Source organism: Talaromyces rugulosus, chromosome II, assembly GCF_013368755.1.
Source record: "Talaromyces rugulosus chromosome II, complete sequence".
Taxonomy (NCBI): Eukaryota; Fungi; Ascomycota; class Eurotiomycetes; order Eurotiales; family Trichocomaceae; genus Talaromyces; species Talaromyces rugulosus.
The window spans coordinates 5,874,860-5,896,795 of NC_049562.1; the positions used below are offsets into that span (position 1 = coordinate 5,874,860).

General features: G+C 47.4%; 8 protein-coding genes across 8 annotated transcripts; 3 read left to right on the plus strand and 5 right to left on the minus strand.

Annotated features, from left to right (window-relative positions):
• Nucleotides 1-880: 880 nt before the first annotated feature.
• TRUGW13939_04515 (uncharacterized protein) lies at nucleotides 881-4,413 on the plus strand (the record flags this gene model as incomplete). Its single annotated transcript, XM_035487688.1, has 4 exons — nucleotides 881-982; nucleotides 1,040-1,526; nucleotides 1,581-2,202; nucleotides 2,256-4,413. The coding sequence occupies 4 exons, from the start codon at nucleotides 881-883 to the stop codon at nucleotides 4,411-4,413; spliced, it is 3,369 nt and encodes a 1,122-aa protein (XP_035343581.1).
• Nucleotides 4,414-4,549: 136 nt separating this feature from the next.
• Nucleotides 4,550-8,189, minus strand: TRUGW13939_04516 (uncharacterized protein; the record flags this gene model as incomplete). The annotated part of the gene is made up of 7 exons (XM_035487689.1): nucleotides 4,550-4,768; nucleotides 4,825-5,174; nucleotides 5,233-5,709; nucleotides 6,971-7,120; nucleotides 7,174-7,797; nucleotides 7,849-7,975; nucleotides 8,175-8,189. The coding sequence occupies 7 exons, from the start codon at nucleotides 8,187-8,189 to the stop codon at nucleotides 4,550-4,552; spliced, it is 1,962 nt and encodes a 653-aa protein (XP_035343582.1).
• Nucleotides 8,190-8,821: 632 nt separating this feature from the next.
• Nucleotides 8,822-9,250, plus strand: TRUGW13939_04517 (uncharacterized protein; the record flags this gene model as incomplete). The annotated part of the gene is made up of 2 exons (XM_035487690.1): nucleotides 8,822-9,089; nucleotides 9,147-9,250. 2 exons carry the CDS (start codon nucleotides 8,822-8,824, stop codon nucleotides 9,248-9,250), a joined length of 372 nt encoding a protein of 123 aa, XP_035343583.1.
• Nucleotides 9,251-9,760: 510 nt separating this feature from the next.
• Nucleotides 9,761-10,965, minus strand: TRUGW13939_04518 (uncharacterized protein; the record flags this gene model as incomplete). The annotated part of the gene is made up of 2 exons (XM_035487691.1): nucleotides 9,761-10,051; nucleotides 10,129-10,965. The coding sequence occupies 2 exons, from the start codon at nucleotides 10,963-10,965 to the stop codon at nucleotides 9,761-9,763; spliced, it is 1,128 nt and encodes a 375-aa protein (XP_035343584.1).
• Nucleotides 10,966-12,446: 1,481 nt separating this feature from the next.
• TRUGW13939_04519 (uncharacterized protein) lies at nucleotides 12,447-12,953 on the minus strand (the record flags this gene model as incomplete). The annotated part of the gene is made up of 2 exons (XM_035487692.1): nucleotides 12,447-12,842; nucleotides 12,900-12,953. 2 exons carry the CDS (start codon nucleotides 12,951-12,953, stop codon nucleotides 12,447-12,449), a joined length of 450 nt encoding a protein of 149 aa, XP_035343585.1.
• A 2,290-nt stretch (nucleotides 12,954-15,243) lies between these two features.
• Nucleotides 15,244-17,297, minus strand: TRUGW13939_04520 (uncharacterized protein; the record flags this gene model as incomplete). The annotated part of the gene is made up of 4 exons (XM_035487693.1): nucleotides 15,244-16,445; nucleotides 16,493-16,562; nucleotides 16,615-16,776; nucleotides 17,247-17,297. 4 exons carry the CDS (start codon nucleotides 17,295-17,297, stop codon nucleotides 15,244-15,246), a joined length of 1,485 nt encoding a protein of 494 aa, XP_035343586.1.
• A 2,123-nt stretch (nucleotides 17,298-19,420) lies between these two features.
• Nucleotides 19,421-20,120, plus strand: TRUGW13939_04521 (uncharacterized protein; the record flags this gene model as incomplete). Its single annotated transcript, XM_035487694.1, has 6 exons — nucleotides 19,421-19,440; nucleotides 19,489-19,561; nucleotides 19,619-19,725; nucleotides 19,782-19,906; nucleotides 19,961-19,999; nucleotides 20,065-20,120. 6 exons carry the CDS (start codon nucleotides 19,421-19,423, stop codon nucleotides 20,118-20,120), a joined length of 420 nt encoding a protein of 139 aa, XP_035343587.1.
• Nucleotides 20,121-20,579: 459 nt separating this feature from the next.
• Nucleotides 20,580-21,659, minus strand: TRUGW13939_04522 (uncharacterized protein; the record flags this gene model as incomplete). The annotated part of the gene is made up of 5 exons (XM_035487695.1): nucleotides 20,580-21,146; nucleotides 21,209-21,298; nucleotides 21,379-21,428; nucleotides 21,497-21,528; nucleotides 21,580-21,659. 5 exons carry the CDS (start codon nucleotides 21,657-21,659, stop codon nucleotides 20,580-20,582), a joined length of 819 nt encoding a protein of 272 aa, XP_035343588.1.
• Nucleotides 21,660-21,936: the final 277 nt, after the last annotated feature.

The window sequence follows — 21,936 nt, forward strand, 5'->3', positions numbered from 1 at the left end:
GCCCCAAGTTTTATCAATGAAGATTGACTCATCCCTCCCAATTCCACCGTGTGGTTAAACAGTCATTGGGATGGGATGTCCATGACTGGTCCAGCGATTTGGAACAGATGCTTCTTCCATGACTCCTCGATTTTGGCGACAATGTGTCACGACTCTTGTCATCACTATGCTATCCTCCATGCGCGTCAACACCGACTTCAAGATCGGATGAACCTAGTCACAAGAAACCTTGTCGAAGGAAGTCGACCTTGACGAGTTGTGAAAACACATTTATCTCGAAGCCAGTAAAGGTTTGAATAATCCCATATCGATATGTATGGTGGATTGAGCTAAACGCTCGCCGGAGAAAAGAAAAGTCAAGAAAGTTCAACATTTATGTCAAGAGATTCTTTAGATGGGATGAAGTTGATACTGTGTCGCCTCCGGTGGTGGTGGATGGAAACAGGAAGGAACGGCCCCGTCTCCCAACACTTAACCTGCGTGAACTTTTATCTTCATCTCATCTTCACCACAATGCCGAGAATTATTCTGCATTTACTGATCATTAAAAAAAAAGCTCTTCTTGCAGATGGTGAAACGCCGATGCAAGGCTAACTCGGCTTGAAAGCCACTTCGACCCAGAACCGCTCGCGCAGCCTATGATCGACCCTAAATACGCGCCAGACCCCTGCATCCTGGCCTAGCGCTTCATACTCACCAACCATCGTCAAGGACTTGCATCCGGTCAAAGATACGTGCATTTGTTCTTTTGCTAGCACAGCCTTGTTTATAATCGCAGCCATGGCCAGGCTGATTTTGTTAAAGGAGTCGTCCCCCTCTCAAACCCGGACAGCGCGCCATTTAGGCTTCAATCCAAATCTGTTGGCGATGTCACAAGATAATGACGACGCACTATACACCGCTATACGTGCTCTTCATTTTCGTCACCTGCGTCTCAGCAGAGGGCTGGGATGATTTTGCAAATAATCTTGCCACCGACTTGGTACGCCCACGAATGTGCCAGCAGAAAAAGAACACCCAGACTCACATTACTCATTAGGCACCGTTAATTACACTTTTCGGAGAGCAAATTACCAGGCAGTGCCTTTCCGAGTCGATTTCGGCTCTCGACGACTTCATCTTTGCTCTAGCCCCGCTAGGCGTCCTGACAGCTGTGGTGTCCGTGATCCGCGTCCGTGGTAATTCGACCGTTCGGGCTTTCATAGGCAGAGCCCAAGAAGACCCTGGAGCTGCTGAGAGGGAGCTTCTCTCGTGTGTGTCAGATTCAACAGCCGAGATTTTCAGCAACTCCGGTGTTGCGAGGATCACAGGAAACCCAAAAATCTTAGAAGTACTCGTGGATGAAAATCCCGATACCGATGAGAATGTCAGTATTCAAAAAGTTAGTGAGGGTGTTGGCAAAGACTGGCCACCTGACTTGGATGATGACATCCGATTGCCAAATCTGTCCTTAAACAAGGGGATAAGGAGGCGAGCTCCTTTTTGGTTTCATTTGTCTGCTGCTTTTGGCGTCGGTCTGCAGGGTGGTGCGTATTTCCCCTCCCTTTTCAACCAAAGTAGCCTGAACTAAGAAAATACAGGGGTCATTGTTTTTGCTGGTCTCACAGTCTTTCGCTGGCCATATGTCTTTCAGAAAGATGGCCATGCTGTAGATGGCTATGCATTTCCTATGTTTGTCGTCGGTACTTTTATCCTTACCCTAGGCATGTTTTTTTGTGCCCTCGCCGTCGAAACTTCTTCCAAAAAACATGTTATTCCCTTGCCAGACGACAGCAGAGTCTACTGGGTTCAGCCAGGGAACCAGATGGTGGGCGATCAAGTATTTCCTCCTTTTGTTGGTTGCACCAAAAAGGGGGCTCGTCTCATCCGCTCAGTAAAACATCATTCGCCAACCGAAATTTTGAACTATGGAAAAGAATTATCCCTTCTCTCCATAGTAATGCTTGCAATGGTCGGATTTGTGATGCAATTCATTGGTCTGCGCGGCTTGCATTCTTCCATAACTCTGGCTCAATTAGGCTCCACCATGATAATGACTCTGGTAAGGACCAGTCTTCGTGCCCAGAGAATGCATGAAGGTGATAATATGTTGGAGAATGATGAGACATTGGTTTTAAGTGGGGGTCACGAATTAGACTGGCTCACATTTTCTCTCATGAAGATCCAGTCATTTCGAGTTTGCCCAATGGCCAGCACTGAAATGTATGTGTACGCCCTAAGGAGTGATAGAGATGGCAGTTAATGAGAGAGAATAGACAGGGCCCTGAAGAGCCGTCACAGCTTGCACAAGAGTGTGTAGAAAAACGCAGAACATTGCGACGCCTCACCAGTGCAAACTGGGACGAGACGCCAATACGAAAAATGGCAATTAAACTAGCACAAGCCACTCATGATTTGATGAACCTCGTGCATTTATGGACAGATGGCAGAGTTTCAATTATTAATGTCAACATTCCGATTGAAGTTCGAGATGAAACTCTCTCTGGAAAAATACGCAACGATTGGAAGATAACCCTATCCATTGGCGACAAACAAAATTCTCATGCAAAATCGTGGGAGGCCATACTTGGGCTTTACGTATGGTCTATTAAGCGAGCTAATCACGACCTAGGAGAAGTGCCTCATGACCTCTTTTTTAGGATCTTCCAAATGAAGAATAAGAATCCCCACCAAACACGTCTACTATTACAGAAATGGTCCAACAACGCTCAGATAATCGATCGGAACCAGGAACCAGTTAATGCTCTCAGGGATTGTCAGACATTTGGCCATTCAAATATTCAATCTAGGCCGCAACCCGGATTTTATGGGGTGCCAGTCACAGTGCCCTCAAGTCTCGATATGCTTGCAGCTCAAGACATTTACACGCACATTCTATTATCGGTTTTAACCGACTTGACAAGTATTGGTGGCAAGACCTGTGTTTCGGGCAGCGATAAAAACAACTTCAGAGTACACAATGATCGTGTCGATAAATTGGCAACAGCATTTCAAAACTCCGGCCTGGGAGATTTTAGTGAAGGTCTTTTATGCATTCTGCCGGTCCTTTATAGTCGAAAACTGCTACCTGACATTTCAACCGATTCTCTCGAAGTGCGTCAACAGCTGGAAGATTTTGTCAGGGAACAAGATCATTACAGGGCTTTCACTATGAGCGAATGGTTGTGCTGCTTGGATGATCATGGAAATGTCGAGAGTTCGCTGATCGAATACGGATTTCTATGTTTACGCGGTCTCATGAATCCAGATTTCGGAATGAGGAGGCTTTCTATTGAACGAATCGTGGACGTTGTGAATTCAACACACGACGGACATTCCCTCACATTCGAATCTACGTATTTGAGTCGTGTTGCCAGTATTCCTTCGCTCGAATGGTGGGAAAAGTTTCGGAATGAGATGCATTGTATGGCAACGTGCATAAGTCAATACCAAGTCAAATACAACCCGGAAGAGCGAACCATGCAATCCCTAGGTGAAATGGAAAGACAACTCAGCCTAGTATCGCCAAACAATAGAATATATCACAATTTAGCGGCAGCTGCAGAGTGTCATACTGCTTTTCTTGATCTGTGGTTTGGCTTAGGCGGCTGGGTTACGTCGAATAACAGCGGCTTTTCGTATCACGGGGTCCTCGACTGCCTTATACGACACAATTACAAGAACATTCTTGAGTGGCTCATTATGCGAGTTATCAACGAAGCATCGTCGGGTTCCAGCGAGGAGGAAATAGCTGGAATGATGATCTATGCTGCTGGCAAAGAATATACTGACGTCATCCAAATGCTGTCTCGCCATAGTGAAAAGGAACATGTTCGAGATGATATAGTCTTGATTCTAGCGTCACAGGGAGACGTACAAACTCTCGAGATGCTCTTCGACTCTTGGAATGGCGACACTCTGATGAAGGTCCGCGAAATAGCCTTACTTCGCGCAGCTGAGAAAAAGCAGCGATCAGTGATTGAAATTAATCTTCAAAGGGGGGTTGATGTTGACGCATGTGGCGAAGACGGGGAAACTGCTTTATTGAAAGTCGCGGCCCAAGGCGATATCAACAGTGTCACTCTACTTCTTGCAGGTGGAGCTGCACTAGAGAAACGCGATCCCGATCAGAACACTGCTCTAATAGTTGCTGCAACGAGGGGTCATGTGGCGGTAGTTGAGCTTCTTGTTGAAAACGGAGCTGATATTAATACCATTGGAAATAGAGGTAGAACAGCATTGATCGCTGCGGTTCGGATACGGAGTCTCCCCACACTACAGTATCTCTTATCCCGAAAAGCTGATATTCACATACAAGACCATGACCAGTCAACTGCTCTGGACGAGGCTACATACGCAGGTTGGAACGGTCCTTGGTTAGAAGGCTGCGCCCTGTTAGAAAGGGCGGGAGCAATTCATAAAATGAATAGATAGATGGAACATTTTGGCGTGGTCAATTTGTATTATCTTGAAAGACACACTAGTAATATATATACGAAGAAGACTTGTAGGTTTTAGAACGCAGAAAAATAAATGATAGCAAAAATGGGCATTTGAAAGGTCTTTTTCTTCATCCACTTGCAGTGCTTGCCCCAATATGCACTGCAAAAGCATTCACATTCCTTGTCTGCATGTAGACAGTGCCAGGCCCTCTGAATTTACAAGCAAGGCCTTCTCCTGAACTGAAGCTTGATATGACACCACCTGACGCGACACGTTCCATTTTATATTCACAGTTCCAAGCCACCAAGTGGCCATTGTCGATGAAATAATCCTCACCTTCCACAAGCTACATGAGTGTCAGTGACAATCAACTTTTTTGAACCAAGATTAGGGAAAACTCACGTCTTTCTTGACTATAGCACCAAAACTTTGCAACCACAGCAAACCATTGCCGCTGACTTTGTAGGTAAACATTCCTTCGCCAGAGAACATGGATTTAGAGAGACTCTGCGCTTGATACTTCTTCTTGACACCACTAGTCGAGGCGAGGAAAGCGTCACGTCCAACTCTCCACTCCCCGTCATCGCTCAAACGAAGTGTGGTAATGTCTCCGAGAATCGACGGGCCAAAGAGTACCTCTCCGGGTCCAGTATAAGTGGAATGGGCCATTTCACCCCCCACAACAAACTTTTTCAGTGAAAAAGAAAAGTTTCCTTTGAGGGTGATACTGGGTGACATGGCAATCATGACACCTATTTGCCTTATATTAGCTTGCCGTCTTTCTCAACATTCCGGGAAAAAATGTCATACCCGGCCTTGCTTCCAACGGCGCGCCCATTGCCAGCTGGAACGTGATAATCGTGTTGGTACTACGATGACTGATCCTGTAGCTCCCACCATTGAACGTGCCAACATCATCCGCCGCCGCCGACTGAGCACCCTTAAACTGTCCAGCAGTCGGCGCACCCCCGGGCATCAACTCCATACGCAACCCGGCCGTTGGGGGAGGCGACATTGGCGGCGGAGATATCGGCATCTTGTGCTCCTGCGCAGCCGCGGCCATGGCCGCTTGATGTGCAGCGATATTCCCACCATTATGCGCATCAAATCGTGGTGGAGGACTTGTTGTCGACGGGCGGCGGCCATTACTCGGTGGAGGCGGATATTGTGCTGGAGTTGAAGAGCTCGGAGGGCGAGGATAGTGGTAATTCGGGGGAGGAAAACCAGGCGAAGCCTGCGGAGGAGGAGGGAAGCCTGGTGATGCAAGAGGAGGAGGAGGAAATGCTGCTTTTTTTTTGTTTATGTTAGTTTAGACGCTCTTTTCTTCATCTTTTTGGAACTAATACGGATCCGGCGAATGGTCAATAAACACTAAAGACGACGACCGACGTACTTGAAGATCTTGGAGGAGCTATAAAAAATTGGAAAGACTGGAATCAGCACTGTGCTATTTTGAATAGCAATAAATCAGAGGACAAACGTACGAGGAAATTGCTGCTGGGCTTGAGGAGGAGGTGGAAAAGATGGCTGAGACATTATTGCGTATATAGTGTGCGTATATATATATATATAGGTATAATGATATAGAACAGTTATTCGAAAAAGGGCGCCAGGCCCGTTCTTTTCCCAATTGTCGTCGTAATCGAATTGTATAGAGTAATCCCTATATAGCGGGGCATAAAACGATAGGGCCAAATCGCAGTTAAGGCCGAAAAAAAATGGAATTGCAGTAAATAACCAGGACAGACGCAACAGAAGAAGAAGGCAAAGAAAAAAAAAGAACGATCGCGGTCTCTTGTACAATAATAAGGAATCCCCCCCATCGGCACAGCTTGCCCAGACACAAGCTGTTAGCATAGTTTCATACCCCTCTTCAAAGTAAGAGAAGCTAATGCGAAATGAAGAAAGTGGGCGCTAAGATACGCACTGGGAGAGGCTCGATAAGCAAGCAGAATGGGGCCGTGGGCACGCCGTCCTCGCCTTCAAGGTTGCCATTGGCCGGTCGATTGACGCTGATCAGTCCTTGGCTAGCAATGGCGACTCTGCAAGTTGGTGTAGCGTCGCTCTCTCAGGCCAATTGCTGCCCGGCCCTCTGGGATTAATACTGGCAGACAACTCGACTGTCGGGGGTGTCACCCGAATCACCCGGCAGCGCAGTCTGGAGCTGCAGTAGTAGATTGAGATTATAATTAGAAACCGGTCATCTGCTCTGGGTGTCAGTGCTAGAAGCCCAAGAAAGCGTTGGCCCATGCAGGGTGGAAAAAACGTTTAAAAGTATGCGCGTTAAGTAATCATATGTCTAATTCCTGCTTACCCTATCCCCCCTTTTTAATAATAATAAAATAAGATAGAGAAAAAAACCGCCCATGGCGTTGACATAAAAAGTGAAAATCCTCAAGTCATGCCATCATTTCTCTGCCATGGTTCGTTCATGTCGACATCATATGAAATAGCACCGAAGTTATAGTAAATCCGGACGAAAAGATAGATTGTAAGTACAGGGAATAAGAAGAATCCACCACCAGATGTGTTTATGCAGCCTTCTTACGGCGTCCGACCTGTCCACGGAAACCGGTCTTGATGGCTGTGACTGATCGTCGGGATCCGCACGAGTTGCAAGTAACGAAGTAAAGACGGTTCTCTCCCTTGTTGAGCTCGGTGTCGGGGCTTCGGCAAGTCTTGCAGGTGACGTACTCAACTGGATTACTTGTCAGTAGATTATCATAAAATCCAATAGGAATCATTCCTCACCGATGTATCGTCGCAAAACGTTCTCAATTTGCTTTTGCTGGAAACGGCCCTTGATGACAAGTCGTCGACTACCGTCCACACTGCCACTGGTACCCAATTCGGCGAACAAGAACTGCATGACGTGGTCGTCCGATCGCTTCATGCGCTTGCAGATGTCGGCAATGTTGGCAAAAATCGTACGACGGTTACCTTCACGCAGGCACTGGGGAGGAGGGATTCTGTAAGATTTCGAACCGCTGGATAGAAGGTCGGGGTGGTGGCTTTGGATGAGGGAGAAGAATCGAGAGGCGAGGAGTTGGTAAGGAATAGCCTGTGTGCAGTCCTGTGCCCAGATGCCAGTTCCCTTTTCGAGGTCGCCCTCTGGGAGTTGATCCACAGCTGCTTCTTTCGTCTCGCCACCTTCCTCTGTGACACCGGCCTCTGCCAGCTTGGCATCGAAGTCTCCAACATCGACCTTCTTGGTCTTCTTCTTTTTCTTCTTCATCGCACTCAGGTCGAGTTCACCGTCAGCGGCGGGAGCGGCTTCATCGCCTCCCTCGGCATCGCCATCCTCCTTTGCCTTTTTTGTTTTCTTCTTCTTCGACAGGCCCTTGAAGAGTTCGGTGACTTCGTCAACGTCCTTGTCTGCAAGGTGTTAGTCCATATGATGGCGTGATGCCGAATATCAAAACGCACCGGCAGTGTGGCTTTCGGCCGTGTTCTTCTCGACGTGAGGCGCCTCTGTGACCTCCCCGTTGGCATCCATGATTGTGGCCCCTTCGCTGAAAGCTACCGACTTGCGTGGTTTGCGCTCCACTTCTTCCTGCAACACAGAAAGGAAAAGCCCGGTCAGTGACTATATAATTCGACGATGTAGCGAGAGCAGAAAATAATATATCCAACCCTTAACTTTAAAAAAGTGCAGGGAAGAGGATGGAGTGGGGACTTGGATAGTGTGAGGGGTTGCAGGGCAGAGAGACAGGTGAAAATGTGGGAGGGTTTAGTTTTTGTGTGTGACGTACAGTGGTATCCGCCATGGCTGGTCTTGTTTTCCCCCCTGCAATAATGAGTCACCTCAACAGGCTGCAATGTGAGCGGATTTTCGCAGTGAGTCACTTTCTGTAGGCAGTTGATACACAAAAATCTTTGGGATGAAGTGCAATGCTGGGGGTGGCAAGCCCCTCGAGAAACTTCAAAGAAAAGGTCACGTGAGCCCGTTGACTCATCCGCTGGTTTGGGGCCTGAGGCCGCAACCGTATTCGTATGGTAATACCGTCTTGACCGTATCGAATACCCGCCTGTCGTCACGTGCACCATCTTACGTCGTCGATCACCAGCTTGTTGCCGAACAACCAAGGGAACTCCGATTCAACCGGGATTATCTGACGGGCTTGGGGGCGTTGGATCTGGATGTCTCTCTATATGAACCTACACCCTGATACTGCAGTCCAACCACAACAATTCCGACATTCACTGCGACTAATGAGCCAGCATACTCTTCTTCGGTAGGCAACGGCCGCCATCTACATCTCCAAACGAACCACCGGTTATACGCATCGACGTCTACTGCATAGCTACGATACATTTTTCGCGAACTCGCATGTTGAGAAACGCTCTCTAGCCTATTCGAACCCCCTCCTCCTCACTGTCACACCCTCCGCTCGCCACAATGACCAGCTCTCAGTCAGACAACTCCCTCTCATCGTCAGCTTATATGCTTTCGTCTCACTTCAATTCATACAACTCCATATCCGACGATGACGACGTTGCCTCGTTGCCCTCCGAGACATCAACAGAATCGGACTTTTTATCAGACTATGACTATTCAGACGCGGAGGAACAATGGCGGGAAAGCCTACAGCAGCTAGAGCTGCTGCTAACCATGGTCTTGGTCCCATTCATTGGAAAATATGCCGGGAGGAAGTGCGCATACTGGGGTACGTTTCTTGAGAAATAATTCTTTTAATTTTTTGTATACTAATTATTCTGCACAGGCTGGACCAAGTTTATGGGATGGAAATATCCTGTTGAATTTGTAACGACAGACAAAACAGCATATCGCGTAACAGGGATATTTAGTGCCGCTGCTTCTCTTTGATGGTAGATTGGCTTGTTTAGGAATTTTCATTTGAAGATGCATGGACACCAGTCCCTTGTTCCGCCTTTAGTCTCCTACCCTAACATAATAGATACCAGAATAAGAATAAAAAGAATTTGTACTAAAGGCTGGTTAGTGGCTTGCTATAATTCCTTTCTCTCGAGTGAGAATGCCGAGGAACGTCAGAGCCATTTTGACAAAACAAGAAGAAACAAACAAAGCGAGAAAGATAATAAAAAAACAAAAAGAATCCGACCACGACAAAAAAACTCAGAACAATTTCACATCAATCTTGGTAGTATTGATGAGATATAAAATCGGCGTTATATCCCATCACATTGTACCAAATACCACTGTCGTGGTGATCGTCTCCGCCTTCTTCATCCCCGCCCTCTTCATTCCCCTGATGCCCTTGGTCATAGTTTGATGGGCGGCCCTGGTGGCTGTACAACCAATCCGCCAGTGGTCAGAACTACTCAACTTTTTTTTTTTTTGCACGGCAAGTTCTACTTACTCGAACTGTTGGCCAAGCCCGGCTGTGTCAAGAGGATACTCTGGTACGTTGTCGTTCTCTTCCACATAGGGAGGTGTGGCTGAAGGTGTGTGCATACCAGGATCATCTTCTGGTCTCATATAGGCCAGAACCGAATTGCCTGGGCCCGAGTAAGTGTAGATGCGGGACTGGATGTCTCTATCTATCACAGTTGGTGGCTGGTTGTGTCGCCGAGCAAGGTCACCGTCTGCTGTCGTTTGTTGTCCTTCCCCCAGAGAGCTGATGTTAGAAAGGTCTTTGTGTGTGCACTAATATAGAGTTAGATATGAGAACCGATATTAATACCCAGAATAGGATGCATAGTGAAGAAGAGGAAGGACTATACCTTCTTCTTTTTCCGCCGACAGTTGCCACAGGCACCTCCTGCAAGCTTGAGTGCCTTGGTACGGGCCCGCTCCGAAGGAGTAAGCTTCCTCCTCTTTGGCTTGTTGCGTTCAACGATTGTGCGATCTTCCTTCATATCCCACGTGAACGACCAGGCTTCTTGCGGAGGAGCAAAGGGTCCATCATTGTAATTTGGGCTGTCAAACTGCTCAAGATTGCCCGCGGGGATGCTTTCGGATGACTCGGTTGGTGGCCGTGTGTTATTCATAAAGGTCCCCGATGGGCTTGATTGATGTTCCCATACAGTCAGAGGGGTGGCCATGTTGTTGACAGGATAAGAGGCGTTCGGCTGCTGGGTCTGGCGCTGCCCTTGCTGCTGCTGGTGATGCTGTTGTTGTTGGGCATACATGTTGACGAAGTTGTCAAGACCGTGTGCAAGCTGAGGTCCTTCGGTGCTTTCCTGTGGCTCGGTTTTATATATCTTGTTTTCCACTGGCGGAGAAGTGTACGGATACTGTGGTGGTTGACTGCTTCTGCTCGGTGGTAGAAACAAGGATCCTGTGGTCTGGTACATAGGGCTCGATACCGAAATGCGGGATGGTTCTGGGGACTGGAGGTGGAAATAGTGATGATGGAAATCCTTTTCTGTCCCAGGCCTTGGAATCGCGTGATGTTTTTGATGGAAATCTCCGGACAAAGAATGGATATTGTTGGGTTGGCGTTTGATATTTTGTTTGTTGTGCGCCCTGGCTGCCTGATGGAGGCTCAAAGGCCCGTTCGGATCCTCCAGACACTCTTCGTTTTTAATGATTGTCATTGGAAACCGAGTGATAGGCATGGTTCTCACAAAGAAAACAAAAAAGGTCAATCTTTGGAAGAGATACTCGGTGGCTTTGTACGTTAGATAGTCTCCAAGATTGAGCTGTTCACCTCAACAAATGTTAGTTAAGATAACCGCTTCCTCCTGTAATCCCCTTTAGCAGAAAACGTGAGCCAGAAAGTATCAAAAGTGTCGGTATACTCCAAGTGAATTGAAAGAATATGGGTAGAAGGTAATAATGCAAGAAATAGAAAGGTAGAAAAGAAGAGGATGATTTATTCTGTTCAACTAGTACGCGTGCAAGAGAAGTCATGAGCTATCTCACCGAAAAGGAGCAATTACAAGGTCAAGAGAGGTAAACTGGAGGGGTAATTTTATATATCCAACTACTCCGAACATGGCAACCAGGACAAGCTCGATCGAGAAAGAAGGCCAATGGGGCTTCGCGTCAAGTCAATAATAGCCTTGCAAGTCAAGTACAATGGAACACAATGGGAAACAAAGGGTTGGCAAGTAGTGGAGCCTATTGAGCTGTGGATGGGTGGAGACGCCACGCCATTCTGGAAAGGCGGTGCCAGAATCTGAATGTACCAGCCCATCCATTGACCGGGGAAGGATCAGTAAAGAACAAGTCTAGTAATCCTTGTTTCCATTACATTGTTTTATTACATTTTTGTTTTTAACCCCTCATTGCCAAAAAGGGTTGTTTGTCAAATATTAGCAGGGGTATTGTTTGCCATACCAATACTGGTTCCCAAAGGATCCTGGATGGCGCGTGCTGAACAGATTGTTTCTTGGACGGACTATCTAAATCCAGAAAGCAGTATTGGATTTTGATCATACTATTTACTAATATATCGCCCCCCCTTTAAGTGTTCTTAGACACGTTTGCTACAGTCTTATTTCGAAGAACGTTGAGGCCCATTCTGCAGTACTGTGACTAGCTTCCTTTGTTTCCCATAACAAACAGTTTACCCAAACAAAACGTATAGAACCCTCACAGTATTTTTCAATATAACCTCTTTGGGAATATTACACTATTCCGATAACGGCTTGCTTGTAATTTATACGATATCTCGTGACAAGAAAGGTCTTTACTTACCCTTCCCAGCGCCATCGACGTCACGGAAGGATTCTTTATTTTCTTCTTTTGACTTGGGGTGGAGTTTCGATTTTAGCAATTTCTACTTTAGTAGCTGATATGCAAACAATTATATTTTACTCTAACAGCTTATTGCTGATTGTAGTTGTTCGTTATTGACATTTATCATCATAATAATCCATGCAGAAATGTCCAAGTGCGGAGCGGAAAGCCGATAAGCTTAAATTGGGTGAACCGTGGTTATGGTTCAGACAAGCTCCACTTTCCCTACTGTAGCAAGTACCCTTCATGCTTCCCCAAATCAACATGATACGTATTCCAAATAAAGCAATGAAAAAAATTTCAAATCAGTTGATGTAAGATGATGATAGGGATCTGACACCTCCTCGCTGTTGGCTTAAGCATGTGTACTCCCTTTGTTCGCATTCTCATTCTGAACGATAATCTCCACGCACATCTCTGCATGGAGTCTCCGGGCTTCCACACTGTCCTCGTTTGCGAATTGCGTTCCGAGGGCATCTCGAGAAAGATAGCAAGGATCACTACAGCCGTCTGGAGTAAAGAAACGCTCCAGAGGCCCCTCGCTTGCGGACTGGTCTAGAAGGGAGAGCTCTAAGTTGCAAGAGAATTCGGTTTCCTGTAGACTTGTATGTTTGGAAGCATCATCGTCAAATGGGTCGCTATCCAGAACTATCTTGTGACCCATGGTGTCTCCGAGCTGATAGTGGGCTTGGTGGATCTTCTCCCATTTAACGACTTTGGCTGCGTGAGACTCTTCGGTGCTAATCTTTTGCTGAACCAGGTGTCAGTCAGCTTGATGAAGTAGAATATCACGTAAATAGAAGCCTACCTCACTTATCAGGAGATTATGTTGGATCAATATTTCCTCAGTCAGGGGCGCCATCTTGCTGAAAGAGTCCTATGCAACCGGTTTACTTGTTCCTTCGGTTCTTGGAGAATAGAAAGAGTAGAAGCTTGCTTTGGCTTCAAGAAATACTAATTCAGGAAACAATGAAATATCCAGAGAAAGGCAGTCGTCAATTTCGGTGTCTAGATTCATGAAGGTACTATCTCCGGGCCTCGCGTACTACTTATAGAAAACTTCACAAGCAAGACCGGATACGGCCTGATCAATCAGACTTGTGCATTTGTTTAATTATCGATTTCTTTGTTCATGCATAATTAGCTCTCAGTATATTAATATACAGACAGGCCCGGCAGTATGGTCAGATGTTCCGCTAAAGTAGCACGCATGCTTAGCCAGTTTCCATACGCCGACCCTAGTAGAGCAATGCCTAAAAAAAGGGACACGTGGTTTGTGAGATACGCTTAAGCATCTTCACCGCCGATTACTCTCATACAGTATGAGATTTGCAGTTTCTTCTCGGAAGGCGACCAATCTCAGGCTCAGTCACAAGTTCCGGATATTACAGTAGATGACATTGCACCCGATTCTCCGGGATTTTTTTTATCGTGTCACACAAAAGACTTGCTGTTCAGGGAAGGGGCTAAGCGCATTTGCCGATCAAATGTTCTTGCTTTTCTTCGCTGGATACAAGGCTGGAAAAAAATTGCAAAGCACTAAGGGTAATGGCGAACCAAGCCCCGATGTCACCGTTGCGAGCCACCAACAGGGGATTTGCCCTATAAAAGGCCGTTTCAGATGCAATGTTGAATGATAACTATTGATAACGGCGAGTTATCGTGCAGAGGGGCTTAGGTATAACCACACTGCTGGGTACACTAGTTAGTGCATTTCCCGAAAACCACGCAACTTATGCAGGGCGTATGCGGTCATTGTCTCGGAAGGCTGTTCAGCTACATTGCTTTGCATCAATGTCCAAGTTTTGGGACTGGATGGCAGTTTATATTTGACTTACTTCCGTATTAGGCTCAAGCGCGAATGAATGACTCGTGGCTACTCCACTGCAATTCGTGACTTGAATAGGGGTTCTCTATTCACCATATCCGGGAAACGACTCTAAGACTATCTGAAACAAACGAACTGCGTCTGTGCCAAACTGATCGGCAAAACTGTTTATGAGCCTAAAAAGGGGGAAGGGTTTGTTATTACCCGCTTAGGTTTTCTCCCCATATGTGGATGTGTTTCTTGACAGTCCTCCCTAGAATGCCAGACACGTCAGCTGGAAGACCAAGATTGAGAGACCAAGGCTGATCGCGAACGACCCTGGTCGGAAGGCTAATTACATGCACATCGGACTTGGCTAGGGGTCAAAGCGGAGGGGTAATGGCATCCACAGTTGAGGTCGCACGCTTGGGCAACTTCCAAGCGTGGGAAAATTCAAAGCGTGGAAAAATCCCAAACGTGGGAACTTCCAAGCGTGCGCAACATCCAAGCGTGGACAGCTGAATGAAATGCCTTGTATCCACATCTAGGGCGTAAATAGGGTTGTCTGTCCAACATATTCGACATCTAGCTACACGTTAATATCGCAGACATGATAGCCCAGGAGAACGGAAGTAAGTACGGAGACTGCATATACTACTCAAACACCGAACGCAGCGGGGCGAGCCCGACGGCTCGGGCCCTAGATCCGCGATTATCGCCGGGGAAGCGGAAGCCCCATCCGCGAAAACACTATACTCAGTTTGTCTAGTAGTACGTAGCACATTTTACCGGCATGCCGGTTCTGCGGAAGCGCGGAAATTGTTTAGAACATGATACTAGAAGCTTCTGCGTCACTGTTAGAAATTGCAGGACTACTGGTAAGTCGCACACACAAAAGGTACAACATTGGCTTCACTATCTGCATTCCGTCCACCCGTCAGTTAGAGCATTCAAATGAGCATTTCTAACACAATAATTAGTTTAATTATGCAGTCAGCTATGGAGAAATAAAGATTGCTTAATCTCAATAATACATACATTTGTTTGTCCTGTTTCGATAGGTTTTCTCGAGACAAAAAACTGGGTCACTAATCCTCAGAGTCTATAATTGTTTGTTGGCTCCGAGTTTTTCGATAGTAACATGATCTAATGTACGGCCTGGTCCATGAACAAGAGACATCCTCGCGCAGCTTTTGGACATTGTCTCATGATTTTCTGTAACAACATTCTTCCATCATGGACTGTCGTAGTTGATCACGGTACCACAGAGCACATCCATCAATCAATACTCATTGCAGTACAAAGCTATCATCCAATGCCGAGTTTAACCAGAAATACAAAGTGATTAATAGAGTCTGTGGCGTCTCCAAAAGCGCCGTTCTGGAACGTTTCCAAGTCTAGATTGATTGAGGTGCGCGTTTTGAGAAATTAGCCGCGGCGGTACATCTATAGCCCAAAAAGGTGCCGGTTCATCGTGAGCTTGGTCCCGAACCCTAAAAGACATAGGCAAAAGGTGTTGGTCTATATTCCTAGGGAAAGTTCCGCCCAGTAGGCTAGATCCATCCAGTAAAGAAGATTCAATAGCCGCCACCTGCTTAGTGGCTTCGGTGTCGCTTAGAGTAGCGGATCTTAAGCGAGAAATCTCCCCGGAAACTTTCCTGGACTGGTTTGGATGTGTCAAATCCGAGGTGGTGAAGGGCAGCAACTTTTCCAAATCACTTTCAAGAACGTTCTTGTTGGAATCTGTATTCAGACCTGGATAAGTGCCAGTAATTCTTGGGTCAAGTTCTCCAGGGTTCGTACCACATTCCAGAAAGTTGAAGGTCGCATCTTTGGTGAATCGGCTTTCGATATCAAAAAGATATTCCAAAAGAGTCTCTTCTGTGACATCCATCAACTCGGGCGCTAGTGACAGCATGTCATGGTTTCCGAGGGAATCTTCCGCTCCAAGGATCCGCTCTAAATTGGCTTTTGTGGTATTTCTGGTATAATCAACATCTGCTCCTGACCGTAGGTGCTCTCTCACGGTACAAAGACATTTCAAGTCTTCAAGTGTGTAAAGAAACCCATTTATAAAAGTCGGCTTGTACTCTTCGTATGGAATTGTCAGCTGGTCACAGTTTCCCAACGAATCAAAAAGCCTCTCGTCAATCGAAGTGACGGAAAATTCGGTGTTCCTCGAAGTTCTGGTATCCAACAGAGAAGAGTCCGCATCCAATCCAAGGAAGCATCTGTCTCCGACACTCGGTCTTTCAAGGGAGGGATCCCTGCCCTCTATGGCTTGAGGTTGTCCTTGTCCGGGGCCATTCTGGGTCTTGTCTGGGCGACATCTAGACAGAATTTTGGAATCGTAAATATGAGACGATGTAGCGTCTTTCGGATCTTGGGGTCTTCGCAAAGGCTTTTTGAACCGAGAAGCAATGGATTCGTCTTCTCCTAATCTCTTCGGCTCCTGTATTTCTTCTGCAGAGTCCTTGGCATTCTGTAGCGTTTGGGGCTCATTCGAGAGAAACTTTGTCTCCGAAAAGTTTAGATACGGAACTGAGACTGGAGGTCAATTAATATGCAAGTAGCGCGTGTGTCTCTGGACTCACCATCAGAACAATGAACCGGCACCGATGTCTTTCCTTTCTTGAATATACCCAGATTTTCATTGAAGTTGAACTCCAAAAATCAGCTACATCTCCCTCTCTAGTTGAAAAAGTAGCCCACTCACTGTCAAGCGCCCTGATCTTATATTCTCTGCATAGAACCTTTCGCCAATACGAGGATTTCCCTTGCGTTTCCCGATGAGCTTTTTCTTTCGAATGGCTTCGGCTGGGATAGGGGTCTTCTCGTTTTCAGCGATTCCTTTCGGCTCGTAACGGTCCTCTCGGGTCTTTCTTCGGAGCTTTCGTTCGTACGGGTTGGCGCGGCGAGATTGTGCATCATGTTCCGAGTCGGATGCAACGTAGAGGCTTCGAGTTTCTAGCATATCAAGTAGTCAGATACATCCCGCAACGCGTTCAGGGTGTCTCTCAAAGTCCTCGACTTACGAGGTGCTATGCGCTCATCCGTTCTGCTCTTCCTCCATGTCAAATCGACTGTATTGTCATAAACTCCCGTCGCATCCGCCATGAGGAGCTGCATCTACATGGCAAGGTAAAACACAACCAAAAAAAGGCTTGCTCAGGGCGATAAAGTGGAAGTCAGGCGCGAGTTCCAACGTGCAGCGAGTCCAAGCTTCACCCCGGGCACAATCAGTTCGTTTGCATTTTCCATGAATATCCACACGGCTTGCTTTTCCAGATCATTGGCTCGGACAACGAAGCTACTAGCCCTGTTTCTGATCTTCACGCTCCAATGCACCGACTCGGCTTCACATATGCGACGTTCGACGCGGCATCGCGTAGGAAACATCTTTGTCGTGTTTGTTTGTTGCGAAGTCACGGGAATTGGAAGTAGAGGGAAGGCACGGGATAGGAAAAGGCGCTCCTTCCCTTGGAGCAGACTACGCAGGCATCACGGGATCCTCAGCATAGTCGCAGCAGCTTTCTCTTTCTCCTACTTCTTCTTCTCCTGGTCACAGTCACGGCTTTCTCGTGTCTCTCTGTGACACCACTAAGGCGCCACGATTACTGGTTCCTTGTTCCAGGATTCTTTTACCGGTCGCAGCTGCCACTGTCATCACTTGCCTCCATTCTGGCTGTTGTTGGCACATGCGGCGGTCGTAATAATAGAGATCAGAACAGTTACCCCATGGAGATACTACGTCAGGACCTCAGCCGCTCAGCGATGATTTAACTGAGGCCGATCTCCTCAGCGATCTGCAATCGGACCCCCCCCCCCCCCCCCCCCCCAATGGAGACAGCCAAGCAGATGAAAGCTCAGCAAAGCCGGGCTTGGTTATCGCTTAAATCATGGCTATTAAGCGGCGCCAGTCCACCCCTTTCGATCTTCAAAGTTCAGTGCCATGCACCACGAAGCGGGGGTACTACTCTCGAGACTCGGTGGCGGACATGACTGGGACGTACTAACAGTGCTAGTACGACGCGAACTACTGTACGTGAGTGCTCTAGCCCTCGTTTCGCTATCGTCGGTTGTCAATGCTCGACCCAGTTTAGCACCGCTCATGAAGCAAGCTCATCACATCACACAACGACCGGCCATTATTGGCTCATTGGGCCAAGCCTACTCCGAGTCTCCGACCCCACTGCATCCGTAGCGTGTTGAGCTGCATCAATTTCATTTGGTTGAAAAGCTAGGGATGGTAAGCTGATTATTCAGGTTGGCGAGTTGGCTGTTGGTACGGAAATAAATGGAAGATTCAGGCTTTCTGAATGTCGATATTATTGGAATCACAAGACCGCTGCAAAATCTACGTTTCAAACGTTGTGTGGGAGGAACGGCACAGAGTTTCCACCAGGGAAAACCCGGCATCCGAGCGGACACATCCCCAGACAGGTTGGCTAGCCCATTCGTCAGTTGCGGAGGTGTCGGGGATAACAGGGACTCTGTCTCACGTTCTTTGCGGCGCTGTGTTGGGCTGGGAGGATTGTCTGAGGGGAGCATCCCACTAGCCGCTTTCTTTGTGCTTCTCAGCCTTGTTCCCTGGTGGTGGCTTGCCCCCAGGAGACTAGGAATTAAATCCAAACGGAAAACCCACGCACAGTCCCTAGTATTTCAGAAGTTGCCTTAAGCTTATTTATTCACGAACCGCTCAACAAGCACGGAAAGTGACACAGGGCAGGGTTTCCAAGAACTAAATCGCGGCAGCTGGAGATGGCCTGTTTAAGGCCCGTCAAGTTCTAGATGTCGACCGTGCAGTGTTGTGCCGATGCATGCCCCCTCGAGACTAGTGGAGGGGACTCCACTGGAACTCGTCTGTCGCTCCATCTGGGCACCCCGAAAAACGGTTTCTCCCATTGCTGAATGGATCGAGGAGCCAGATGTGCGACACAAACCCAAGCTAGCGTATCGGGGCTTCACTCCAGTGATCATGGGGCGCTACTAGGGTTGGAACTTGGTGGTCTTCCCCATTGTGGTCAATTAGCTGCGTGTCAATTGAGCAGGCTGGTTATTTGACTAAGGCTATCGTCCAATGCGCCACTCAACCAACCTTGTCTTCATTCTATCTTTTCCCGCAACCCCTCCCCGGCCCGACTCTTCTGCTCCCTTGCCTCCTCATTGCTTCAGCTTTTCTGCGGCCTCTCTGTTTCAAAGTAAGTCATGATATTTCCATCATCGCCGTCCTTTCCACCATATCTAGAACGAAAGCAGAAAGATATTTTCGTCGAGTGTCAGATTCTCCGGTGATACCAGTGAGTGTTTAAGCAAATCTGTGCTTCTGCGCTCGCTCGTTGTCTCTCGTCAGAGAAAATCAAAAAATCAGGCAGGCACATTATCTCGGTGCGCATTGCGCCTTTCGTCGCTATTTCGTCTCTTATGTCTATGTATTGCTTTTTCGATTCGTGACTCATGGAATTAATATTTTTTGCAGCCGATCGAAGCTTCTCCTCTTTCTCTCAACGCTACAGTTCGAAATGGCAAAACTCTTCGTTGGGTAGGCTGTCCCCCCCTCTATTTCGCGGGCCATCCCTAACTTGTCCAGCGGCCTAGCATGGCACACTACCGATGAAACTTTGCGCCAAGGCTTTGAAAGTTATGGAACTGTCGAAGAAGCTGTACGTTCCATCATGAGCCTTTTATCAATTACTAAGCACTGATCGTCGCTGTCGCAGATCGTCATCAAGGATCGAGACACCAACCGTAGTCGTGGATTCGGCTTTGTGCGGTTCGCTAGTGATCAAGATGCCGATGCTGCAATTGCAGCCATGAACAACCAGGAGTAGGTCTTCTGAACATGTAGCATATGCATTTCGAAGAAATCGCTAATTCCATCAGGTTTGATGGACGTGTCATTCGAGTTGACAAGGCGTCGAACAACGCTTCATCCCGCAATGACGGTGGCTTCCATGGTCGCGGTGGATACAATCGCTATGACAATGCTGGTGGCCGTGGCGGTTATGGTAATTTTCCAAACAACCACAAGTTTATCATCAAATAGCTAACAAGGCTTTCAGGCGGTGGTGGTGGTGGCGGTTACGGCGGCGGCCAAGGAGGTGAGAATTAACGTATAATCCCCTCGTCTCTTGTGTTCTGCGTCTTCTAACCACGACCTCTACAGGCTGGGGCGGCAACAATCAGTACTCGTACAACCAAGGTGGCCAAGGACCGGTTTAGCCTGGCTTACAACTATCCTGCCTTGCCGTACGCTTGTCTCTTTTGTCTTTCTAGCTGGTTCAGCATCGCACGTCTGGACGAATTTGAATTCATGACTAATCGTATTTTACGCTGTTATGGAAAAGATGTATCATGAAGTGACGCATACTAGATGCTCGTGCTCGTGCTCTGGGTGTTTTGCTTTGGTGTTAACTGTGCCATAATGTAGTTGCTTTTTGCTCATGTTCGCACTATTTGTTCTTGTGTTTAATCAATAATGCTCGGACAATCGCGGCTTTTTGTCGATTCCAGTTTATCCATGTTTCTTTAGCCTAGTGTTTGAGATTGCTTCGCTGCACGTCTAATTCCCTAGTCATTGACAGCGCTTCGTGGACATTATGAATCTGAAATGTTCAGAAGACTCGCAGTCCTGGACATTTATTCCTTCGTAGTACAATATGACTAAGTCATCACTTATGATCAAGCCTCCCCATAAGCAACACCCTCACGGATCTCTCGCTCGGCATTTGATTCCTCGATATCAGCCTCATGCTTGCGGTCATGCTGCTGCTCGATAGCTTTAACCCGACGCACCAATTCGGTGACATGGCCATCAGCACACCCGAGCCCCAGCGTCTCCAGGGCCTTCTCCAATAGATACAAGTACTCTGGATTCCTCCCACTCTGTCCATGACCAACACTAATAACCTCGGCGACAGAAGCAGGGTCTCGCTCGGCCGGGTCTCTCAGGAATTGCGGGTTCGTCGGCTGCCCGATATACACCATGCATGTGATCGGCGTAGCAGCATCGGGAAGAGAGCGACCGGACGGGTGAGATTCCGTGACCAATGGACTCTGGCCCTTGGCTGGGTGGACGTGGGTGGACGGGCTATCGGGCAAGACAGGGTAGAAGGGGGTATAATGCACCGAATAGCCGTCGATTTCTCGCACGTCCAGATAATCGTGAACTTCCTCTGCGTGGGAAGCGGGGATGTGGTACGCGGCACCCCAGAGGGTGGATGTTGCTGAGGATTCGAGATCTTTTTGCTGTTGTTTTTTTTTTGTCAGTGTTATAGAGGTTTGTGTGAGGACAGTTTGGGGTATCTTACAGGATCGTCTAGAGTGTCCCAGAAGGATCTTTCAATCACTGTGACTACTCGTCCCGGCTGTTCCGGGGTTCCGCGATGATCGGTACTGGCCTGCAGAGTAGTTGATCAGTCTGTTATGTTCTAGGTATTGTATGCTCTTGTGGTAGTGGTCTGTCGTTCATAAGACATACCTGCCAGAATCGCCGAACGTATCCATTGATATATCCAGGCACACGTTTATCTTAAACAATCCGTTAACAACAACGTTTGAAATTTCTTGGTTAATCTACCAAGGATTTGTAAATGTACCAAAATGAGGCGGTGGTTTCCATATCAAGCTCCTAAGACGAGCGATTAGCTTGCACATCAACTAGCAGTTCCCTGACACTCACCCGTATCCAAACACCCAAAGGTCGCCTTTGGGGAAATACTGCTTCCATGTTCGTCCATCCTGGACGGCCTCGCTGCCCATCGTGACGATAGTAGAAGTCTAGTCCTCTATTTCTTTTGGGCAGGTACTTTTTGAGTTGGGCATGAAACAAAACTCTAGAAAGAATAGTATGCAGAATCAATGCAGCTTGGTCTCGCCGACTAAAATCAACCTGTACGTAGTTTACATCAGAATACGTACAAATTCGAGGTTTGCATTTGATTTAAATTCATGCCAGGTCTCACCAGAAATCAATACACCGACCGGCGGTTTTATCGTCCCACGTTGGAGAAACGCAAGGTTGCAGGCAGATTACGGA